Source organism: Anoplopoma fimbria, chromosome 14, assembly GCF_027596085.1.
Source record: "Anoplopoma fimbria isolate UVic2021 breed Golden Eagle Sablefish chromosome 14, Afim_UVic_2022, whole genome shotgun sequence".
NCBI lineage: Eukaryota > Metazoa > Chordata > Actinopteri > Perciformes > Anoplopomatidae > Anoplopoma > Anoplopoma fimbria.
This window is the reverse complement of record NC_072462.1, coordinates 313,567-337,566: the sequence shown is the minus strand read 5'-3', so window position 1 is coordinate 337,566 and position 24,000 is coordinate 313,567. Positions and strand designations below refer to the sequence as shown.

Below are 24,000 nucleotides of genomic sequence, written 5' to 3'. Positions count from 1 at the left end.
AACATACTGTACTATGACTTTATTAGTCATACTGTACTATGACTTTATTAGTCATACTATACTATGACTTTATTCAACATACTGTACTATGACTTTATTACTGTACTATGACTTTATTCAACATACTGTACTGACTTTATTAGTCATACTATACTATGACTTTATTCAACATACTATACTATGACTTTATTAGTCATACTGTACTATGACTATTAGTCATACTATACTACGCATCACAAACACTGGAGTCTGAAGCGACGTGAACAAACGGAGCGGAGCAGCGAGGTAAAAATCAATGAGGTTTATTTGCAGTCACAATGCTTACACTATATGTAGCAGACATCCAAACAACTCAAACAGCTACTCACTCTATGGACCCAACACATTCACATCAGAGACACAAACCAAAGAATTAGAAACTCAATAAACATCCATGAGTGCCCACATGGTTAGAAATGAGCTAGTTGTCACAAACAGTTAGCAGCGACATCGTAGAGAGGAACACACGTTGCTAAGAGACTCCGGTCCGTTCTCTTTGTACACGTTCACACTCCGGTCCGTTCTTCAGGTTTCTTCAGAGGAGGAGCGCCGACCTCGGCTGTTTGAGCTCCATCAGGGGTTCGCAGCACCATGAGACTCTCTCACACACACACACACACGCACACACACACACACACACACACACACACACACACCAAAAGGGACTCCGCTGCAGGACCTAAAAAGGGGGGGCAGTCCCAAAACCTGGTCCGAGGAGTCCAGAGTGTAAACAAAATGGTGGAGCCTGCACCGGCCTTCCAGAGGGGAAGATGTAGCGTTGACCATGTTGTTCACACGTCGACCAAACGAGTGAGTGCACGCACGAGACGGACGGGGCGGCGTGAAGGGACTCTGAAGGGTTTCAACCTCGTCGCTGGTCAACAGAACTGAAGATGATTCTCATTTATGAAGCAGAACAAAAACAAATATTGAAACATTCAGAGCTTCAATAATGTGAAGATCCTGTTTCCTGTCTTCTGTCACAGTGAACTGAATACAAAGAGAACCTCTGAAGTGGAGCGATCAGGTGATTCATTGATCCACAGGAACCAATAAGAAAAACATCATTGTTTAGACAATTCTTTTAAATCTAAAATCTACAAAATGTTCTGAACGTGAAGATTTACTGCTCATCTTTCTCATTTATGATTTATGAACTTTTGAATTTAATACTTTGGTAAATAATGACGGGTTTGTTTTTAATTAACATTTTATTGATTCATCGAGGAATTAATCTGCAGACTTGATATAATAATAAATGTTGTGACTGCAGATAATTAAAACAGATCAACCTTCAATCAGAGATTAATCTGATCGTTTTGTGTTTCACGACTTGTTTACTTCATTGGAAAAATGTAATTATTAACAGTGTAGTAAAGAAAGAAATGATGTTTATATCGTCAGATATTCCTTAAAGTTTTGTCTCACGTCAAAAGAGAAACAGAAGCCGATGTGAACGCGTCTGCAGGTCTACAGTCTGAACCGGAGAGACGAAGAGGTTGAAACACAGCAGGATGGTCCCCTTAACCCGTTTTAGAGGGACGCTCCCCTTAACCCGTTTTAGAGGGACGCTCCCCTTAACCCGTTTTAGAGGGACGCTCCCTTTAACCCGTTTTAGAGGGACGCTCCCTTTAACCCGTTTTAGAGGGACGCCGGTATTTACATCGCTTCGGCCAGAGACTGCAGTAAAATATACAACATGGCCGCTCTGACTCTCCCTTTCTGTTAGTGTGTACCTCCTCCTCCTCTGCTCTGCAGCCTAAGTGCTCCTGAGCCCCCCCTCCCCTCCCACCCCCACATACTTCCTGTGGCGAGCTCGCTCCCCACGCAGACAGACAGCTGCACTAACTCACTACACGGTAAAAAGCTCAATCACACCTTTTTGTTTAGTTTTTTTGTCACTTTTTCTTCGACTCTTTGTGTTGAAATCGTTATAAACATTGTTCAAAATGTTACCAAAAGAAATGTACACGTGGTTTTCTGTGTTTCTATACAAGGCAGGCAGAAGCGGATTACTACGTTCACCGGCGTTCCCCCCACCTCACTTCCTGTTACTCCCCCCACTGTGAGAACAGCCAGACGAGTCGACCATCGCTTTAAAATAGATCTGTATATATTTATATATGCTTATATCAAAAAGGAGGCGGAGTTAACCAACGATCCCGTACGACGTGACCCCCAGGCATCCGGGCCCGAGGGGGGTGGGGGGTGATGCAGGGGGGAGGTGGTGACGGGGGGAGGGAGGGGGGCTCTGTCTGCAGCGGGTAAGTAAGACTCCTCTCTGTGGAATGTCAGCTCATCATGTCGTTGCTGTTGACGCCGTACGTCGAGTTCTTCATGCTGTCGTTCACCTCCCTCCTGAAGACAGACAGGTTCTGAGTGAACCTGGAGACAGACAGGTGGAGAGAGAGAGAGAGAGAGAGAGAGAGAGAGACAGGTGGAGAGAGAGATTGTTATTATGACGGTCACATATCAGAGCTGTCACTGTGTGATGTCACTGTGTGATGTCACTGTGTGATGTCACTGTGTGATGTCAGCGCGTGGTGTCACGGGGGTGCAGACGGACCTGTCCCGGTTCTTCGTTAGTAGATTCCGTTCGATTCCCTCCATCAGGTTCTCAAAACATAAGTGCATCGCCTGCTGCTTCTCTGGAGGCTGACTGTTCACGATGCTGTTCCTCAGGTCGGCAAAGTACTGAGGACACACACACACACGTTGGTAACACACACACACACACACACATATTGGTAACACACACACGCACACACACATATTGGTAACACACACACACATATTGGTAACACACACACGCACACACACATATTGGTAACACACACACACACACACACACACACACACACACAGTGTGTGTCGTCACCTTCTCGTTGAGCAGGATGAGGCCGAGCAGAGGACGAGACATGGACCACTGGTTCCTACAGTCCTCAAAGATGATGATGTTCAACACCGTGGACAGCATCTGCTCAACAACAACAACAACAACAACAACAGGGTCAGGTCTCTTCTTCTGTGGTGCTCTGTGAGCGTCATGTGGGGAGCTAACGTTAGCGTCAGATGAAACCAGCTAAAGGACTGGTTTCTCTGGGGTAAAGCCTCCTCTGACCTGCTGGATCATCTCCGGGTGCTGCTGCATGATGTGGAGGAAGCGGTCGTCGGTGGCCATGGGAGTGGGTCTCTTCTTTGTGGAGCGGGACAGCTGCTTGAACAGGTAGGTGACTATGTGGTCCAGACTGGAGCAGCATCCTGTGCACACCATCGTATCTGAAACAGACACAAAGATAAATGGAACCGCTCCCACCACGTGATCACTCCTGAAAATGGAACTCCACCATGTGGGCGTTTTACCGAGCGCCGTGAGCCCCTCTGATATGGAGGACAGGATGTACATGACCACGTGAGGCTCCAGACTGGCGATGAAGTTCATGTGGTCCTGAGTCAGAACCTCCAGCAGAGAGTAGAAGGACTGGCTGAGCTTAGGGTAGTCCTGCAGGGAAAGCAAGCACCGGGGTTCAGAGATCTACTGAGCTCCTGTTACACTGATTATGACTGATTATTATCAATCAGCTACCATAATAACCACTGTGATAACCACCATAACAACACTATAATAACACCATAATAACCACCATAATAACACCATAATAACACTATAATAACACCATAATAACCACTATAATAACACTATAATAACACCATAATAACCACTATAATAACACTATAATAACACCATAATAACACTATAATAACACCATAATAACCACTATAATAACACCATAATAACCACTGTAATAACCACCATAATAACACTATAATAACACCATAATAACCACTGTAATAACACTATAATAACACCATAATAACCACTATAATAACACCATAATAACACCATAATAACACCATAATAACACTATAATAACCACTATAATAACACCATAATAACCACTATAATAACACCATAATAAACACTATAATAACCACCATAATAACACCATAATAACCACTATAATAACACTATAATAACCACTGTAATAACCATAATAACACTATAATAACACCATAATAACCACTATAATAACACTATAATAACACCATAATAACCACCATAATAACACTATAATAACACACCATAATAACACTATAATAACACTATAATAACACCATAATAACACTATAATAACACCATAATAACACTATAATAACCACTATAATAACACCATAATAACCACCATAATAACACCATAATAACACCATAATAACCACTGTAATTACCACCATAATAACCACTGTAATTACCACCATAATAACACCATAATAACACCATAATAACACCATAATAACCACCATAATAACACTATAATAACACCATAATAACCACTATAATAACACCATAATAACACCATAATAACACTATAATAACACCATAATAACCACCATAATAACACTATAATAACACCATAATAACATAATACCATAATAACACTATAATAACACCATAATAATAACACCATAATAACCACCATAATAACACTATAATAACACCACCATAATAACCACTATAATAATAATAACCACCATAATAACCACCATAATAATAACACTATAATAACACCATAATAACCATAATAACATAATAACCATAATAACACCATAATAACACCATAATAACACCATAATAACACCATAATAACCACTATAATAACACCATAATAACCACCATAATAACACTATAATAACACCATAATAACCACCATAATAACACCATAATAACACTATAATAACACCATAATAACACTATAATAACACCATAATAACACCATAATAACACTATAATAACACCATAATAACACCATAATAACCACTGTAATAACCACCATAATAACACTATAATAACACCATAATAACACTATAATAACACCATAATAACACTATAATAACCACCATAATAACACCATAATAACCACTATAATAACACCATAATAACCACCATAATAACCACTATAATAACACCATAATAACACCATAATATAATAACACTGTAATAATAAAACACCATAATAACACCATAATAACACTATAATAACACTATAATAACACCATAATAACCACATAATAACACTATAATAACACCATAATAACCACCATAATAACACCATAATAACACATAATAACACTATAATAACACTATAATAACACCATAATAACACCATAATAACCACTATAATAACACCATAATAACACTATAATAACACCATAATAACCACTATAATAACACCATAATAACACTATAATAACACTATAATAACACTATAATAACACCATAATAACACTATAATAACACATAATAACACCATAATAACACTATAATAACACCATAATAACACTATAATAACACTATAATAACACTATAATAACACCATAATAACACTATAATAACACCATAATAACCATAATAACTATAATAACACTATAATAACACCATAATAACCACCATAATAACACCATAATAACACCATAATAACCACTGTAATAACACCATAATAACCATAATAACCACCATAATAACACCATAATAACCACTATAATAACACCATAATAACACTATAATAACACCATAATAACCACCATAATAACACTATAATAACACCATAATAACACTATAATAACACCATAATAACACCATAATAACACCATAATAACACCATAATAACACTATAATAACACCATAATAACCACCATAATAACACTATAATAACACCATAATAACCACCATAATAACACCATAATAACCTATAATAACACCTATAATACACCATAATAACACCATAATAACACCATAATAACACTATAATAACACCATAATAACACCATAATAACACCATAATAACACTATAATAACACCATAATAACACCATAATAACACCATAATAACCACCATAATAACACTATAATAACACCATAATAACACTATAATAACACTATAATAACACCATAATAACACTATAATAACACTATAATAACACCATAATAACCACCATAATAACACTATAATAATAACCACCATAATAACACTATAATAACACCATAATAACACTATAATAACACTATAATAACACCATAATAATAACCACTATAATGATAATAATAAGAGAACTGGTAATGAGACTCACCAGCAGGTCACTGTGTGGGATGGACAGCAGCAGTTTGATGAAGGTCTGTAAGGCGTTGTCCAGAGCGTCGTCGCCATAGAGACGGAACACCCCGAAGTTGACGTAGTTTCCGCTGAGCACCGCCTTCAGCATGGCGAAGCAAACGCTGACCCCCTTCAGCTTCACGCCGTAAACCTGGTCCTTAGGGACTTCTCCCAGAGTCAGGATCCGGTTTCCTGCAGGGAGACCAGAGTTTTTAATATTATATTATAATATATCATATAATAAAATAGTATAGTATTGTATGATATATAATTATTTTATTATAATAAAATAAAAGAATATATATTATATATAATTATTTTATTATATTATAATATATCATATAATAATATAGTATAATATTGTATATGATTATTTTATTATATTATAATAATAAAAAATATATATAATATATATTATACTGTATATAATTATTTTATTATATAAATATATATTATAAAATATTTTATTATATAATCATATCTAATATAATAATAAAAAAATGTTGTGTTTATTGAACAAAATCTGATTGTCTCCTAATTATTGATACGATATCATGATATGTATTTCAGACATAAAGCAGATGTAGTTTTGTGTGTGATTAGTTTTGACCCTCTGGGCCTCCGTCTCGTTACCGTAAGTCGTGATCATCTTGCTGGTTTCTCTGAACAGCAGGATGCCGTTCGGCGACGACACGTCGAACTGAAGCCTCTGAGATCTACGAGGAAACAGACAGTTACCAATAATCAGTAATCAATAATCAGTAATCAATAATCAGTATCTGAGGGGAGAAGAGATGGAGGACGTGAGAGTCTCCTCCATTCATCTACAGAATGAAAGAACTCTCTGATCTCTGAGTGACTGAAGAGGATAAATCAAAGATGGCCGACCTGTTGTGGACCAGCTCTGCCATCAGCTTGAGGACCGGAGTGGTGCATGCTGGGTCGTGGTACCAGAGCTCGATGGCTCTCTGCAGGATGGGCATGTAGGCTGGATATCTGCAGCGCTGCGTTCAGGAGGTCCTGCTCCATAATACATGACTTATATATATATATGTGTGTTCATGTATTCACGTGTTCACGTATTCATGTGTTCATGTATTCATGTGTTCATGTATTCATGTGTTCATGTATTCATGTGTTCATGTATTCATGTGTTCACGTGTTCATGTGTTCATGTGTTCATGTGTTCATGTTCATGTATTCATGTGTTCATGTATTCATGTGTTCACGTGTTCATGTGTTCATGTTCATGTATTCATGTGTTCATGTGTTCATGTGTTCATGTATTCATGTGTTCACGTGTTCATGTATTCATGTGTTCATGTGTTCATGTGTTCATGTATTCATGTGTTCATGTATTCATGTGTTCACGTGTTCATGTGTTCATGTTCATGTATTCATGTATTCATGTGTTCATGTGTTCATGTATTCATGTGTTCATGTATTCATGTGTTCATGTGTTCATGTGTTCATGTATTCATGTATTCATGTGTTCATGTATTCATGTGTTCACGTGTTCATGTGTACTGTGATGATGTCAGCAGCTCTCGGGTCACATGACCCTGTGAGGATACATCCAGTCAAACAGCATCATGAAGCTCGTCTTGGCGTTGAAGGCGAAGGCGATGCCCCTCAGGTCTCGGACCAAACCCACCAGAGTCCTCTACAGCAAACCACAGAAGAAGAAGGAACCCGTCACAATAAAAGCCTCTCTGAAGCTAAAGAAGGCTCCGACAACCAGAAGTCAATGTACAAAATATGAAGAATATGTGTGTGTGTGTGTGTGTGTGTCTCACCTTGGCTTCCTGCTCGTTGAAGGTGTTTGTGCTCAGCATCTGAGCCACAGTTTCAAACGCAGCCGTCAGAGGAAGCATGAACTGTTCAAACTGGTCCTCGTCCTCTCCTACACACACACACACACACACACACACACACACACACACACACACACACACACACACACACACACACACACACACACACACACACACACACACACACACACACACACACACACACACACACACACACACACACACACACACAGTAAACGTCTCTTTGAAATATCAGATTGCAGTTTTTTGAAGCGTTGAAAAGCTTCACAGACTTTTAGCTGGAACAGGAGATGAATGAATCAAAGAATGAATGAATTAAATAATTATTGAAAGAATGAATCAATGAAAGAATCAAAGAATGAATCCATGTCTCCACAGATGTTATCACATAACATCTGAAGCTTTTCACATCATTCATGTGTTCACAATCTGTGTGCGTGTGTGAGAGAGAGACAGAGAGTGAGAGTGTTTGTGTGTGTTTACCCAGGTCGACCATCAGGAGGCGCCCCAGAGCCGTGTAGAAGGTGGTACGACACCTCATGTCGCTGAGGTTGGACTGGTTGTTGACCCCGAGGAAGGAGAAGTGTTCGCTCTGCGGCATCGAACACACGGCTCGTTTAATACAAACACCATATTTAAGACATATATATATATTTATATACATCTTATAATCATAAGAGGAGGAATCTCACCGTGTGGTTATTCAACATGAACTGGACGGCGCTGAGCTTCACCAGCTTCCTCACGCTGCTGTACGTGAACAACAGGAGGTCAAGGAGCAAACAGGAAGTGGTTATACTTATACATTTACTGTCAGAACACCATTAGTTCATTAACTGACTAATGTTAATCAATATGATGATCAATAATCTGTCTGGTTATTGATGCAGAACCCTTTTCTCTGTTTTAAATATAAACTGATCATCGTTTAAACATCACAGACTTCTCTTTGTATAATTAATAATAATAATAATAATAATTAATCCTTTATTAGTCTCACAATGGGGGTTAGGTGTCTCGCTCAAGGACACCTCGGCACGTTGACTGTAGAGGGGTTCGAACCACCAACCCTGTGGTTGGGGGACGAGCGCTCTCCCTCGTGTGCCACAGCCGTTTATAGACGTAAAGAAGAATGAATATTTATGGTGAAAGTCAATAACTTCTATTTAGTGTTTTCTGTTAACGTGTGTCCTCTGTGTCTGAGTGGTGTTTAATAAGCTTCCTGTCTGGAGGAGTCTGCAGATCAATAACGTGATCAGAAGGATATCCCAACGAGAGGTCGTTGAGCAGCTGGAGCGTCTTGGAGGTGATGGGTTCACACTGACCCCAGTACTTCAGGTTAGTGATGCTGTAGGAGACATGAACACATTATATATGCATGTGTAGATATATATACACACACAATGTTTAAAGGTTTTTATGAGTTATTAAACATGTTTCACTCACATCTTCCCTATGAACACACTGAGGACCATCGTCTCGTCATTCAACCCCAGAACTTCTGATAGTCGTCGATAAAGCTGCAAACAAACAGATCAATCAATGAGATCAATAACTTCATTATTATTATTATTATTATTATGAGCCGTCTACAGACACACCAGAGCCTGGTTCTGATCCCTGAAACTATGAATGACTACAACAAAGTACAAGTATTACGTTTGGTATTTTTGATGGTTTACTGATTTCAGAAGCTGGATCCTTGTAGACCAAACAAAGGATCTATATCTGAATATATGGATCATTAATGATCAGTTATTAATGATCAGTTATTAGTGATCAGTTATTAATGATCAGTTATTAATGATCAGTTATTAATGATCAGTTATTAATGATCAGTTATTAATGATCAGTTATTAATGATCAGTTATTAGTGATCAGTTATTAATGATCAGTTATTAATGATCAGTTATTAGTGATCAGTTATTAATGATCAGTTATTAGTGATCAGTTATTAATGATCAGTTATTAGTGATCAGTTAATGATCAGTTATTAGTGATCAGTTATTAATGATCAGTTATTAGTTGATCTGATCAGTGATCTGATTCTGATCTGTGACACCAAACCAGGGAGTTTTATGATCTGTTGCAACACCACTAAAGAACCACCAAGGAACCTCTAAAGAACCTCTAAGGAACCACTAAAGAAACACTACGGAACCTCTAAAGAACCACTAAAGAAACACTACGGAACCTCTAAAGAACCACTACGGAACCTCTAAAGAACCACTACGGAACCTCTAAAGAACCACTAAAGAAACACTACGGAACCTCTAAAGAACCACCAAGGAACCTCTAAAGAACCAGTAAGAGAACCCTGAGTATTTGTGGAGGTTCTTTACATCATTATTGTGGATACTCTGTGTGAAAAGGTTAGGGTTAGATAATAATTATATATATATAAATATATATATATATATATATATATATATATATATATATATATATATGATATATACCATATATATATATATAAATAGAACCATATATATATATATATATACTTATATATTTATGTTATTTATATATATATATATATATATATATATATATATATATATTTATATTTACACGTGTGCTGCTCTGACTCTACGTGGACCAGCCTCTCTGAGAACAGCTAACACAGAACCAGACTCTAGTTTCTACATCACTCCACTTATCTGGACGTCACATGTGCAGTTTCTGCTCCAAACAAAGAGAACAGACTCCGTCAGTCAGCAGGAACCGCAGTACTTTATACTACCATAGTACAAGAGGAGCACAAGAGGAGCACAGCAGGAGTACAAGAGGAGCACAAGAGGAGTACAAGAGGAGCACAAGAGGAGCACAAGAGGAGCACAAGAGGAGCACAAGAGGAGTACAAGAGGAGCACAAGAGGAGCACAAGAGGAGCACAAGAGGAGCACAAGAGGAGCACAGCATGAGCACAACAGGAGCACAGCAGGAGCACAAGAGGAGCACAAGAGGAGCACAACATGAGCACAACAGGAGCACAGCAGGAGCACAAGAGGAGCAGACTGAGTCTCTATAGAAACTGCTGCAGTCAGCACCAGAGGAGGACAAAGACCAGAGACCAGGTCTGTGGGGGGCCCCCGTTACAGAGCGGGGTCTGTAACTCATCCAGATGTTACAGACCCTCTAACAGCATTAAAGCCTGTGTACAAAATAGTTAAGGTTTATCCCTTTTTCTTCTTGGACCTCCTTGATCTTTCTTTGTTTCTTTGTTTCTGTTATTGAGTGTAAGTAACCGGAGTCATGATTCTGATTTACCTTTGAGGATTTCTGCACCTGGTCTCCGATGTAGATCTTCCTGAACTGCTCAAAGAAGCTGAGCATGGCGAGCTCCAGACGCTCGTTACCGGCCTGAGCGAGCCGAGAGTCGGTGAGGTTCATCAGCTGGAGCACCCTGAGGAGAACAAACACCAACACATAGGTCATCAGTCTGTTCCATCACAGCGTATCAGGACAAACACAACATCTGGATATCCAGCTCATTAATGATTTAAACCAGGAAACCAAAGACCACCGTCTCATTTCATCCAGAGGTCAGTGTGGAGTCCCACAGGGCAGGATTCTGGGCCCCTTGTGTTTGTCTTATATGTTTGACACATTTAAATGTAAATCAGATCAACAGCTGACCTGTAGACAGCTTATTGTCAGGATACATTTAGCCTCGAGAACATTGGTTAGATAAGCTCAAAGGGATGTCTGCTGAGAACATGAACCTAAGGAATGCTGGATAATTTACTCTGACATCTGAAACAAAGATAACTGTTCATAGTAATTAGAAAACAGGAAGTATTTTACAGTATTTTCAGATAAACGTTATTTTATATGTTCTCTCATGTTCTTACCGACAGACTAACTCTCCGTCCATGGCGTCCTGCTCGTCTGTACTCGCAAACGACACCCGTCCACCGATGACGGCCCCGATGATATAAACCAGCCACGTCAGCCGACCTGCAGGGAGAAGAACGTTAGAGAGACATCTTCATTATGTGTCGAGCATATCACGCCTGAGAAGATAAAACAAACTAAAAGACTATTTATCATCAGAACAAGCTGCTCAGGGAAAAAGATTTCATGTCAAAACATAAGCAGAGAGAAATAATTAGCATTAAACTCCAAATGTAAAGCTTTAATCTGCATCTGAATGTTTTCTGAAGCTCTTCTCTTTTTAAAAAGGGATGAATTTTAGATATCCATCACGTGTTATAACTAAAAGCATGTTTAGCTGAACAAGTGACGTCTCAGTCCTGACTCACCAAAATAAAAGGTCTCCTCTTTGAATTTAACAATTAGTAAATGTCTACTTTGTATTAAATAACCTTGAGGAGCGTTATGCACCACAACACAACGTACGCAGAGAGAACACCTGTCAGTAACCCTGATTCAGACTGTACACACGAGAGCTGATGTGACCTTTGACCCGTGTTGGTGTGTGAGCAGCTCGTACCCTCCTGCACCGTGATGTCTGCGGCGCTGGAGTTGGTGGACTGCAGCAGCTCCTGGTAGGTCTGAGCCGCCTGGTCGAACAGCTGCACCAGCAGAGCGCACGTCTTCTCGTACTCACACCTCCCGATGGTGGACAGCTGGTCCAACTGCTGCTGGACCAGACCGGCGTCGTCCAGAGGGTCCTCTAGCCCGTCTCTGAGGAGTCAGTGTGGGGGTCAGTGTGGGACCAGAACCTCCGTGTTCCTTCAGCTCATCATATTTAAATCATATCTAAACATGTGCACATACTTTAACCTGCAGGGTTCTCATCATGTTTCTGTGCATCGCTTCATTTCATGGTCATTTATTCACATCGTATTTGCATAAAACAATCTTTGCATCACCACATTAGTTAATTGTAATTAATGGCTTCATAATGCTGCTAGCTGAATCCATTGATAGTTTTTAGTGAAACCAGTCAGTGTAATAGTGAAACAGGCGTTCACAGGAGGAGCAGTCATCTGACTCTACTCTCATTCAAAGGAACAGTTCATCGTTTATTTGTTGGATCAGAATAGCAGCATTAAACATGAAGCTACAGCCAGTTAGCCTAGCTTAGCATAGAGACTGGAAACAGTTAGCATGGCTCAGTCCAAAGGTAACATAATCCCCATCTCTGAACCCAACTGATTATTGATCACTGATTATTAACATGTTATATCTTTAATATGAACTATGCAGCCGACCATTAAAACTACAAGCTGGCGTTTTGTCGTTTCTGTACTAGCACTCATACTTCATGTTCATGTAAAAGTACACAAATAGATGAGTACATAGGGAAAAAATACATCTACTACCATACAGAGCAGTGGGATCACATACAGAGCAGTGGGATCACATACAGAGCAGTGGGATCACATACAGACCAGTGGGATCACATACAGAGCAGTGGGATCACATACAGACCAGTGGGATCACATACAGACCAGTGGGATCACATACAGAGCAGTGGGATCACATACAGAGCAGTGGGATCACATACAGACCAGTGGGATCACAGTGGGATCACATACAGAGCAGTGGGATCACATACAGACCAGTGGGATCACATACAGACCAGTGGGATCACATACAGAGCAGTGGGATCACATACAGACCAGTGGGATCACATACAGACCAGTGGGATCACATGTTAGAAGTGGGAGCATGTTCATCTGAACAAAATTAAGACGGAGAAACGTATCCTCTGAGGACAATGAATCAGCACCATGACGCTCACCTGAGGATGACGTGGACCGACTCCAGCCGGGAGGTGATGTAGGCCTTAGTGACCTCAGGTGTGTACGTCTCCAACAGGTGAGGCTCCGTCGCTTTAACGTACGGAACCGACGCCGCCAGACGCTGCCACAGACTCAACAGGTAGTGGACACTGTTAGGGGCAAACTCCCAGTGCTGGGGGGAGAGGAGGAGGACAGACGGGTGAGTTTCTTTACCTTCACAGTCTAAACATGACTCTTTAACCCTTTGTGTTCTGTTGATATCAGCTCTACTTCCTCATACTTCCGTTATTAACACAGATGTGATCTATCTGACATGTGAAACAGATTCAGACTAACTCATCTGTTCTAAGATGAGAAATAGTTTCTAATATGATATTTTCACATTTGTCCTGGTGTTTGTTTTTGTTATTAAATCCAAAGATAATGTTCCATCGTTTCTGCATTTTAAGTAAAAAGAAATTAAGATTTTTAGTTTTGCCAGTTTAATTGACTTCCATTCTACAAAAATTGTGTTTAAATGTTTGAATGTTTAAATGTTTAAAAGTTTTAATGTTTAAATGTTTGAATGTTTGAATGTTTAAATGTTTGAAGGTTTAAATGTTTAAAAGTTTGAATGTTTGAATGTTTAAAAGTTTGAAAGTTTGAATGTTGGAATGTTTAGCTCCTCCTCCTTGTTATGCCCACCTGCAGACTGGTGACGGTGAAGTTGGCGATGAGGCGAATCACTTCGGGGTAGTTCTCTACTTTGACCAGCTCACCCAGCTGGTAGTTACTCTTCAGCCTCGCCAGCAGGCGGCAGAACTCGTGGTAGTTATTGGGATCCGGCAAACACTGAAACACACAAAGGTTCCACCAGGTCAGAGGTCCGCTGGTTTAAAGAGAATAGAACACACAAACGTTCCCTCTGGTTTAAAGAGAATAGAACACACAAACATTCCGTCTTGTTTCAGGAGAATAGAACACACAAACATTCTGTCTTGTTTCAGGAGAATAAAACACACAAACGTCTCACCAGGTCAGAGGTCAGCTGGTTTAAAGAGAATAGAACACACAAACATTCCGGCTGGTTTAAAGAGAATAGAACACACAAACGTTCCGGCTGGTTTAAAGAGAATAGAACACACAAACGTTCCGGCTGGTTTAAAGAGAATAGAACACACAAACGTTCCGGCTGGTTTAAAGAGAATAAACACACAAACGTTCCGGCTGGTTTAAAGAGAATAGAACACACAAACATTCCGGCTGGTTTAAAGAGAATAGAACACACAAACGTTCCGGCTGGTTTAAAGAGAATAGAACACACAAACGTTCTGGTTTAAAGAGAATAGCTGGCTGGTTTAAAGAGAATAGAACACACAAACGTTCCGGCTGGTTTAAAGAGAATAGAACACACAAACGTTCCGGCTGGTTTAAAGAGAATAGAACACACAAACGTTCCGGCTGGTTTAAAGAGAATAGAACACACAAACGTTCCGGCTGGTTTAAAGAGAATAGAACACACAAACGTTCCGGCTGGTTTAAAGAGAATAGAACACACAAACGTTCCGGCTGGTTTAAAGAGAATAAAACACACAAACGTTCCGGCTGGTTTAAAGAGAATAGAACACACAAACATTCCGTCTGGTTTAAAGAGAATAGAACACACAAACGTTCCGGCTGGTTTAAAGAGAATAAGACACACAAACGTTCCGGCTGGTTTAAAGAGAATAGAACACACAAACGTTCCCTCTGGTTTAAAGAGAATAGAACATACAAACATTCTGTCTTGTTTCAGGAGAATAGAACACACAAACGTTCCGGCTGGTTTAAAGAGAATAGAACACACAAACATTCCGGCTGGTTTAAAGAGAATAGAACACACAAACATTCCGGCTGGTTTAAAGAGAATAGAACACACAAACGTTCCGGCTGGTTTAAAGAGAATAGAACACACAAACGTTCCGGCTGGTTTAAAGAGAATAAAACACACAAACGTTCCGGCTGGTTTAAAGATTAGAACACACAAACGTTCCCTCTGGTTTAAAGAGAATAGAACACACAAACATTCCGGCTGGTTTAAAGAGAATAGAACACACAAACGTTCCGGCTGGTTTAAAGAGAATAGAACACACAAACGTTCCGGCTGGTTTAAAGAGAATAGAACACACAAACGTTCCGGCTGGTTTTAAAGTTTAAAGAGAATAGAACACACAAACGTTCCGGCTGGTTTAAAGAGAATAGAACACACAAACGTTCCGGCTGGTTTAAAGAGAATAGAACACACAAACATTCCGGCTGGTTTAAAGAGAATAGAACACACAAACATTCCGGCTGGTTTAAAGAGAATAGAACATAGAACCTGGCACACACCTGAGGGTTGGCCAGTATCCTCTTCACTCCGTCCACCAGGTGAGAGAGGAACTTTGCTCGCTCTGCGTTGTTGAAGAGAGACCTCCGGACCGAGGCAATCTGGACTAGACATGACAACACCTACACACACACACAGAGACACACACACACACACAGGTCAGCCTCTGACAGGAAGCTTCATCTGATGCATGGTCTCCAGGTGAAGGATCACTCTGATGCATGGTCTCCAGGTGAAGGATCACTTACCAGCGGAGAGAGGGACGGAGGGATGGAATGATATAAATTGAAAAAGAGCTGCAGTGTGGAGGAATCGAGGAACGCTGCAGACACAAAGAGAACAGAAGAAGAAGAAGTCAGGACGAGGTTTACTACTAACGATCGTTTTAATTGAAGAGGAGCCACTGATTGGTCGGCCTTTCTACAGAGTGTGATCATATGAGTCCTGTGGGTTGATTTCATGTCTTTGACATCATGAGTCAGTTCATCTGAATCCAATAAACGTCTGTTATCTGGTGCACACGAGTCACAGGAAACAGACGTATTACTGATCAATTAATCCTTTTTATTAAAGTAGTCCACTTCAGGATCAAAGGGTTCCAACACGTTTACATATTTATAATGTCACCTGTAATCACAAAAAACTAATCAGAGACTGTTCCATTAACAAAATAGAAGCTGAAACATTTACCTGATCTCCATGAGGTGGGGATCTGAACGGTGCAGAGGTCGTCTGAGGACTCGTCTGTAGACGTTCCTATGAAGTCGTAGTTCAGACAGTTGTAGCTCAGTTTGAGAAGCTGCATCAGAAGACCGTGTTGAGACTCATCGTTCAGGTTCAGGTTCTTCCCCGAAGCCTGGAGACAATATACATAATATATAACGGTTTGAGGAGGTTACACTTAATGCTCCTGTTTTAATAAAGTAGAATGTTTTATTCTGTTAAACACACAGACCTGTTTGAGGAGATTACAGGAAAGAGTGAAGATGTCAAAAAGTGACGAGTCTCTAAACGACGAGGCGATCTTCCTGTGTTTGGTCAGAGGATGTGTGGTGTCGGCCTGAAGACGAGACAGAGTGTTAAACATGACACACACACACACACACACACACACACACACACACACACACACACACACACACACACACACACACACACACACACACACACACACACACACACGACCCACCTGATTGATCTCGTTGGTCAGCTGGGACAGGATGGTGACCCCGATGATGCAGTGTTCAACGCTGTCCTGTAAACACAGCAGATACACATCAGATACACACAGCTTTCAACACGATATCTCACACACACACACACACACACACACACACACACACACACACACACACACACACACACACACACACACACACACACACACACACACACACACACACACACACACACACACACACACACACACACGTTTAACCCTCTGAACCCCAAACCCTGACAGGATTGTAAATTACGTTTTCTTTAAACTACACCGTTATCACGGCCAGAAGCTGTAAAATGTCATAATCGTCAGATTTTCATCTTTCCGACGGTCCTTGAACACATCATACTCCACAAACGCTTCCATCAGAAAAAAAAAAATCAACTAAAAGGAAACATTTCTCAGTTAAACTATGAAGACATGATGGATTCATCTGAGACCAACAGTCATGTGACAAACAGAACAGAGCAGAGAGGAGGGGAGGAGGGAGAGGAGAGGAGAGGAGAGGAGAGGAGATGACAGGGAGAGGAGGAGAGATGACAGGAGAGAGGGAGAGGAGAGGACAGAGAGGAGAGGACAGGAGAGGAGGAGAGGAGAGGAGGAGAGGAGGAGAGGACAGGAGGAGAGGACAGGAGAGGAGAGGACAGGAGAGGAGAGGACAGGAGAGGAGAGGAGAGGACAGGAGAGGACAGGAGAGGACAGGAGAGGAGAGGAGAGGAGAGGAGAGAGGACAGGAGAGGACAGGAGAGGAGAGGACAGGGAGGAGGAGAGGAGGACAGGGGAGAGGACAGGAGAGGAGAGGACAGGAGAGGAGAGGACAGGAGAAGAGAGGAGAGGACAGGAGAGGACAGGAGAGGACAGGAGAGGAGAGGACAGGAGAGGACAGGAGAGGAGAGGAGAGGACAGGAGAAGAGAGGAGAGGACAGGAGAGGAGAGGACAGGAGAGGAGAGGACAGGAGAGGACAGGAGAGGACAGGAGAGGAGAGGACAGGAGAGGACAGGAGAGGACAGGAGGAGAGGAGAGGACAGGAGAGGACAGGAGAGGAGAGGACAGGAGAGGACAGGAGAAGAGAGGAGATGACAGGAGAGGACAGGAGAGGAGAGGAGAGGATGGAAACATGTGAATAGTTAAAAACACTTGGAGCCTCCATTTTTGGAAAAATGTTGGATATAAAGATTATATATTTTTCCATTTATGTGAAATAAATGATCAAAGAAATGTAAAAAGAACCCATTATTTTTGATATGATTTCTGTAATTTGTGTTATTCTGCACTAAAGACATGTTGGAGTTCTCTCTACTTCTACTCAGGATTGTTCTGCCTCCACAGAGGAGCAGGACTTTTATTTTGAAATGACAAACAAAACCACGGAGAGAAAAATGCAGAAACTGCTTTTAATTCAGAGGGTTAATACACACACACACACACACACACACACACACACACACACACACACACACACACACACACACACACACACACACACACACACACACACACACACACACACACACACACACACACACACACACACACAGATAGACACAGACACACACACACACACACACACACACACACACACACACACACACACACACACACACACACACACACACACACACACACACACACACACACACACACACACACACACACACACACACACACACCTGTAGGAAGCGCGTGACGTCGGCGATCACGTTCCTGAACACGTAGTCGTCCTTCTGACAGTCGAACCAGCCGAGCTTGGTGATCCTGGCGTACAGCTGGATCAGAGCCTGAGTCACAAAGGCTGCTAGCTTTGGCCGCGTGGCCAGATAGTTCAGAACATAGTTCCCTGAACGCATCAAACAAACGATAGTTCAGAACATAGTTCCCTGAACGCATCAAACAAACGATAGTTCAGAACATAGTTCCCTGAACGCATCAAACAAACAGATAGTTCAGAACATAGTTCCCTGAACGCATCAAACAAACAAACAAACAACAGATAGTTCAGAACATAGTTCCCTGAACGCATCAAACAAACAAACAACAGATAGTTCAGAACATAGTTCCCTGAACGCATCAAACAAACAACAGATAGTTCAGAACATAGTTCCCTGAACGCATCAAACAAACAAACAACAGATAGTTCAGAACATAGTTCCGTGAACGCATCAAACAAACAAACAAACAAACAACAGCTCCATGAGAGGAACAACACACTGAAAGAGAGAGTGAACCTGAAGAGAAACATCTGAACGTCTTCTACTCAAGTTCTACTCTTTGGGCTCAAAGGTTTCTCTTTTAGAAGAAATAAATATTAATAAATACACATTTAAGATCATGTTGAATTTGTGTGTTTCTGAATGAATGTCTCTTATTTCTGGTATTTATCTTTGAAAAAGTCCAACATTATTCAACATAAAAGAGAAAACCAAACCACGTCTAAGAAAAAGAACAAAGTCTGAAATAATGAAGCCGTCTGGACCACCACAGAAGAAGAGTTGGACAGGAAGTGAGTCAGCTCTGATGTATTAGCTGTGGACCGGTAGAACCATATTAAATATGATGCAGAGGTTCCACCAAACATGAAACCTGCTCTTTGGACTTTGGACTTATTCCACACACAGAGGATGAATATTCACAGTAGAGTTCTAGTGTTTCCTTTAGAACCAGACATCAGTCACACTTTAAATTCTGGATCATGTGACCTGTGTGACGTTCAAAAGAGTCGGCAGCGTTAAAGAGGAGAAGCCGGAGACTTTCACTGATCGTCTGAGGAGACGTTGGAAGGAGGAGAAGAACTCACGGATGTCGATGCGTTGCTCGAGGGGCAGAGGGTTGCTGGTTCGAGAAACCAGTTTAGACAAACAGGTGGCTGCGAGCAGCTGAGAATACGAGGACTGCAACCAAAGAACACAAATATTAAGATTAGTATTGATCATCAGAACGGAAAGGGAAACCTGTGGAATCACACAATGAGAACATTCAGTGTTTCTGGTGTTATCACATGAACCCTGTTCGTCTCCAGCAGAACGTCCTGTATCAATAAAGTTTACTAAAGTAGACAGACGACCTCTGCTCCTTTATTCATGTAAACAGAGTATTTACTGGTGACCTTATGACCTCTGTGAATGGAGGTAACCCCGATGATGTCACAGTGATGTCACCAGCATGATCTCAATCAGGACATGCTCTGTGTTATAAACTGAAGATGTGGAGTTACAAAGACATGGCTGAGTAGCATGTTGCATTGTGGGAAATGGAGTTTCCCCCTCACTCCAAACTAGAAGTCTTCTCCTCTGACCTTCCTGTTTTAACGTTGTGGAGTGCAGATGGAGTACACTGATGTAATGGTAGTTTAGTTTAACGTTAAAGTATTGAATGTGTAGAGTATTGCAGTGTTTCTACTCCCTCAGAGTATGTCAGTAGTACTCACGCTGCCTCTCTCCAGCAGCAGCTGACACTTGCTGAGGCAGTCGGGGCTGTTGGTGAACTCCACCAGAGCTTTCTCCGCCTGGTGCCGGACGGCGGTGTCGGTGGTCTCGTACAGCTGCTTACACAGGATCTCCAGCTGGGCGAGGCCCTGAGGAGACACGGGGGGGAGGAGGACATGAGGGGGGGTTACAGGAAGTACAGAGGTATGAACTTTGAATTCATGGTGATGACCCATAGAGTCGGAAAAAACACCAATCCACACGGAACGGTTCTCATCGGACGTTTCACATTTGAGTTTCTCGTCACATTTACAGAAATGTGCTGCCGCTGTATGACGGGTTTATGTTTGTATGGCAGGTTTGTGTTGGTATGGCGGGTTTACGTTGGTACGACGGGTTTGCGTTGGTATGGCGGGTTTGTGTTCGTATGTAGACTTGCGTTGGTATGGCGGGTTTGTGTTGGTTTGGGGGGTTTGTGTTCGTATGTAGGTTTGTGTTCGTATGTAGGTTTGCGTTGGTATGGCGGGTTTGTGTTGGTATGGCGGGTTTGGTTTATGTTTGCGTTGGTATGGCGGGTTTGCGTTGGTATGGCGGGTTTGCGTTGGTATGGCGGGTTTGGTTGGTATGGCGGGGTTGGTATGCGGGTTTGTGTTGGTATGGCGGGTTGGTATGGCGGGTTTGCGTTGGTATGGCGGGTTTGCGTTGGTATGGCGGGTTTGTGTTGGTATGGCGGGTTTGCGTTGGTATGGCGGGTTTGTGTTGGTATGGCGGGTTTGTGTTGGTATGGCGGGTTTGTGTTGGTATGGCGGGTTTTACGTTGGTATGGCGGGGCGTTGGTTTGTGTTGGTATGGCGGGTTTGTGTTGGTATGGCGGGTTTGCGTTGGTATGGGTGGTATTAGGTTTGTTGGTATGCGGGTTTGTTGGTATGGCGGGTTTGCGTTGGTATGGCGGGTTTGTGTTGGTATGGCGGGTTTGCGTTGGTATGGCGGGTTTGTGTTGGTATGGCGGGTTTGTGTTGGTATGGCGGGTTTGTGTTGGTATGGCGGGTTTGCGTTGGTATGGCGGGTTTGCGTTGGTTGCGGGTTGGTATGGCGGGTTTGCGTTGGTATGGCGGGTTTGCGTTGGTATGGCGGGTTTGTGTTGGTATGGCGGGTTTGCGTTGGTATGGCGGGTTTGCGTTGGTATGGCGGGTTTGCGTTGGTATGGCGGGTTTGTGTTGGTATGGCGGGTTTGCGTTGGTATGGCGGGTTTGCGTTGGTATGGCGGGTTTGCGTTGGTATGGCGGGTTTGTGTTGGTATGGCGGGTTTGCGTTGGTATGGCGGGTTTGTGTTGGTATGGCGGGTTTATGTTCGTATGACGGGTTTGCGTTGGTTTGGGGTGTTCGTATGTAGGTTTGCGTTGGTATGTAGGTTTGCGTTGGTATGGCGTGTTTGTATGTAGGTTTATGTTCGTATGACGGGTTTACATTGGCAGACAGCACAGACAGTAACGACACACACGTCGATGAGTAAAGAAAAAACTAAGTTTGTCAGAACTGCAGGTCTAAAATAAGCTGTGGAGGAACAACCAAAAAAACATCTGGAACCACTAACTTACTCACGCATTGCATTACATAACATTAAATGTATTGTATTATACTATGTCATAATTCATTCCCATCATGTTGTTCAAAGGAATCAGTGACGGTACAAAGCTAACAGCTAACATTAACGGAGGTTGCGTTGACTTGTGTGATGCGTTCAGGCTCTGCTCAGTGAAAATGAGTATTGTCTGAAGGTAAATTATAACGTTATCATGATGTGTTCAATGTAATCTGTAAAATGTAGTGTTGGTGATAAACTAGAATAAATCCAGTAGTTTGAAGATGTTTTCACATTAATATAAAATAGATATTAGAGATGAATTATGGGATGTTTATCTTCCTAACACTAGCTCTAAGATTATAACACATCATTCAAACTACTAATCAACAGATTAGTTTTAATCCATAAAAATACTATATTTTATTTCCTAATCATTAGAATTGTGTGTTATTATGAAAAAAGAAACACTATAAATGACTATAACAAAGTAAAAACATACTTTATGATGTGTGTTGGTTTACATTGACTTCATGATGGTGGACATTACACCACACGGTACACCACAGTATTTATATATTGATACTTTAGATGAAATGAATATTCCCTGATGTAAACGGTGATATATGTATAACGTATATAACGCCACACGACGAGGCGTGTTATCAGTCACCAACAGACTGAAGAAACAAGAGGACACCGTGTTCCAGACAAAAACACACACACTGACCTCAGATCAGAAACTATCATCAATAATCAATCAACAGAATAATAATCACAATCAATACATTAAGTCTATTTCCAGCTTCTTCGATGTGAAAAACTGGCTACAGTTGATTTTATGTTTCTGTCGGTTTTTATTACTTCCTGACTAATAGAAATAATTAATTAAGACTTAAAGTGACACTGCATTCACTTAAATAAGTTTCATTCACATGCAAGAGTGAATGGAAAATGTTCATAAAAAAGATGATGGTCAAATCATTGTTGCTATTATTAGAACTTATTAAAGGTATTTTTCATGGTGAAGATGTTCTTTCTTTGTTTTGGTCTTTCTGTGGGACTAAAGAGGAGATGTGGACTTTAAACTGTGACGGACATTTCTCTGTTTTGTTTATATTTTATAAACTAAATGATTTATAAAACTATTATATTTTTATATTATTTAAACTACACTGACATGAAGCTGTCATTCATATTTAATATTCTGGAGCAGTTTACTCCCCAAACATTGAAACAACCTCCAGCTCCACATGGCAGGAAAGTGCTGAGTCATGCCCAGTCACAGTGAGATCACTGATACAGGAGAGATGGTGGGGCGGCCAGGTTCAGGAACTAGATTAGAGGGGAAAGGGGGGCGGTGGAGGTCTGGATTTGGGGGGTAGGGGGTCCTCTCAGCTGGCGGTGCATTCACTGCTCACATGAGAGTGTGGGGAGTTTGTGTTACTGTGTGTCTGAGCAGGTTTAACTGAGTTTTACATCATGAGAGACGAGAGAAGATGAGACGAGACAGAGGGTTAAAAATGTCTCCAAAACCATCATCACCACCATCACATCTTCATCATCATCATCACCACCATCACATCTTCATCATCATCATCACCACCATCATTCTTTGTGATTTCTCGCCT

At 41.2% G+C, this 24,000-nt stretch overlaps 1 protein-coding gene across 1 annotated transcript in view; it reads right to left on the bottom strand.

Annotated features, from left to right (window-relative positions):
* Window positions 1-2,251: 2,251 nt before the first annotated feature.
* xpo7 (exportin 7) overlaps window positions 2,252-24,000 on the bottom strand; it is a 27,055-nt gene continuing 5,306 nt past the window's right edge. Inside the window, exons 2-28 of the mRNA XM_054612120.1 lie at window positions 20,790-20,936; window positions 20,160-20,253; window positions 19,036-19,202; window positions 17,332-17,397; window positions 17,098-17,202; window positions 16,833-16,998; window positions 16,391-16,464; window positions 16,145-16,264; window positions 14,480-14,626; window positions 13,795-13,967; window positions 12,538-12,731; window positions 11,936-12,041; window positions 11,352-11,487; window positions 9,529-9,602; window positions 9,350-9,430; window positions 8,775-8,838; window positions 8,566-8,674; window positions 8,044-8,150; window positions 7,822-7,910; window positions 7,136-7,243; window positions 6,881-6,963; window positions 6,225-6,439; window positions 3,403-3,541; window positions 3,161-3,318; window positions 2,918-3,016; window positions 2,606-2,733; window positions 2,252-2,424 (exon numbers count right to left, since the gene is read on the bottom strand). Of these exons, the coding sequence (XP_054468095.1) occupies window positions 2,331-2,424; window positions 2,606-2,733; window positions 2,918-3,016; window positions 3,161-3,318; window positions 3,403-3,541; window positions 6,225-6,439; window positions 6,881-6,963; window positions 7,136-7,243; window positions 7,822-7,910; window positions 8,044-8,150; window positions 8,566-8,674; window positions 8,775-8,838; window positions 9,350-9,430; window positions 9,529-9,602; window positions 11,352-11,487; window positions 11,936-12,041; window positions 12,538-12,731; window positions 13,795-13,967; window positions 14,480-14,626; window positions 16,145-16,264; window positions 16,391-16,464; window positions 16,833-16,998; window positions 17,098-17,202; window positions 17,332-17,397; window positions 19,036-19,202; window positions 20,160-20,253; window positions 20,790-20,936 (3,243 nt within the window). The 3' untranslated portion in view covers window positions 2,252-2,330. The remainder of the gene's footprint in view (window positions 2,425-2,605; window positions 2,734-2,917; window positions 3,017-3,160; window positions 3,319-3,402; window positions 3,542-6,224; window positions 6,440-6,880; window positions 6,964-7,135; window positions 7,244-7,821; window positions 7,911-8,043; window positions 8,151-8,565; window positions 8,675-8,774; window positions 8,839-9,349; window positions 9,431-9,528; window positions 9,603-11,351; window positions 11,488-11,935; window positions 12,042-12,537; window positions 12,732-13,794; window positions 13,968-14,479; window positions 14,627-16,144; window positions 16,265-16,390; window positions 16,465-16,832; window positions 16,999-17,097; window positions 17,203-17,331; window positions 17,398-19,035; window positions 19,203-20,159; window positions 20,254-20,789; window positions 20,937-24,000) is intronic.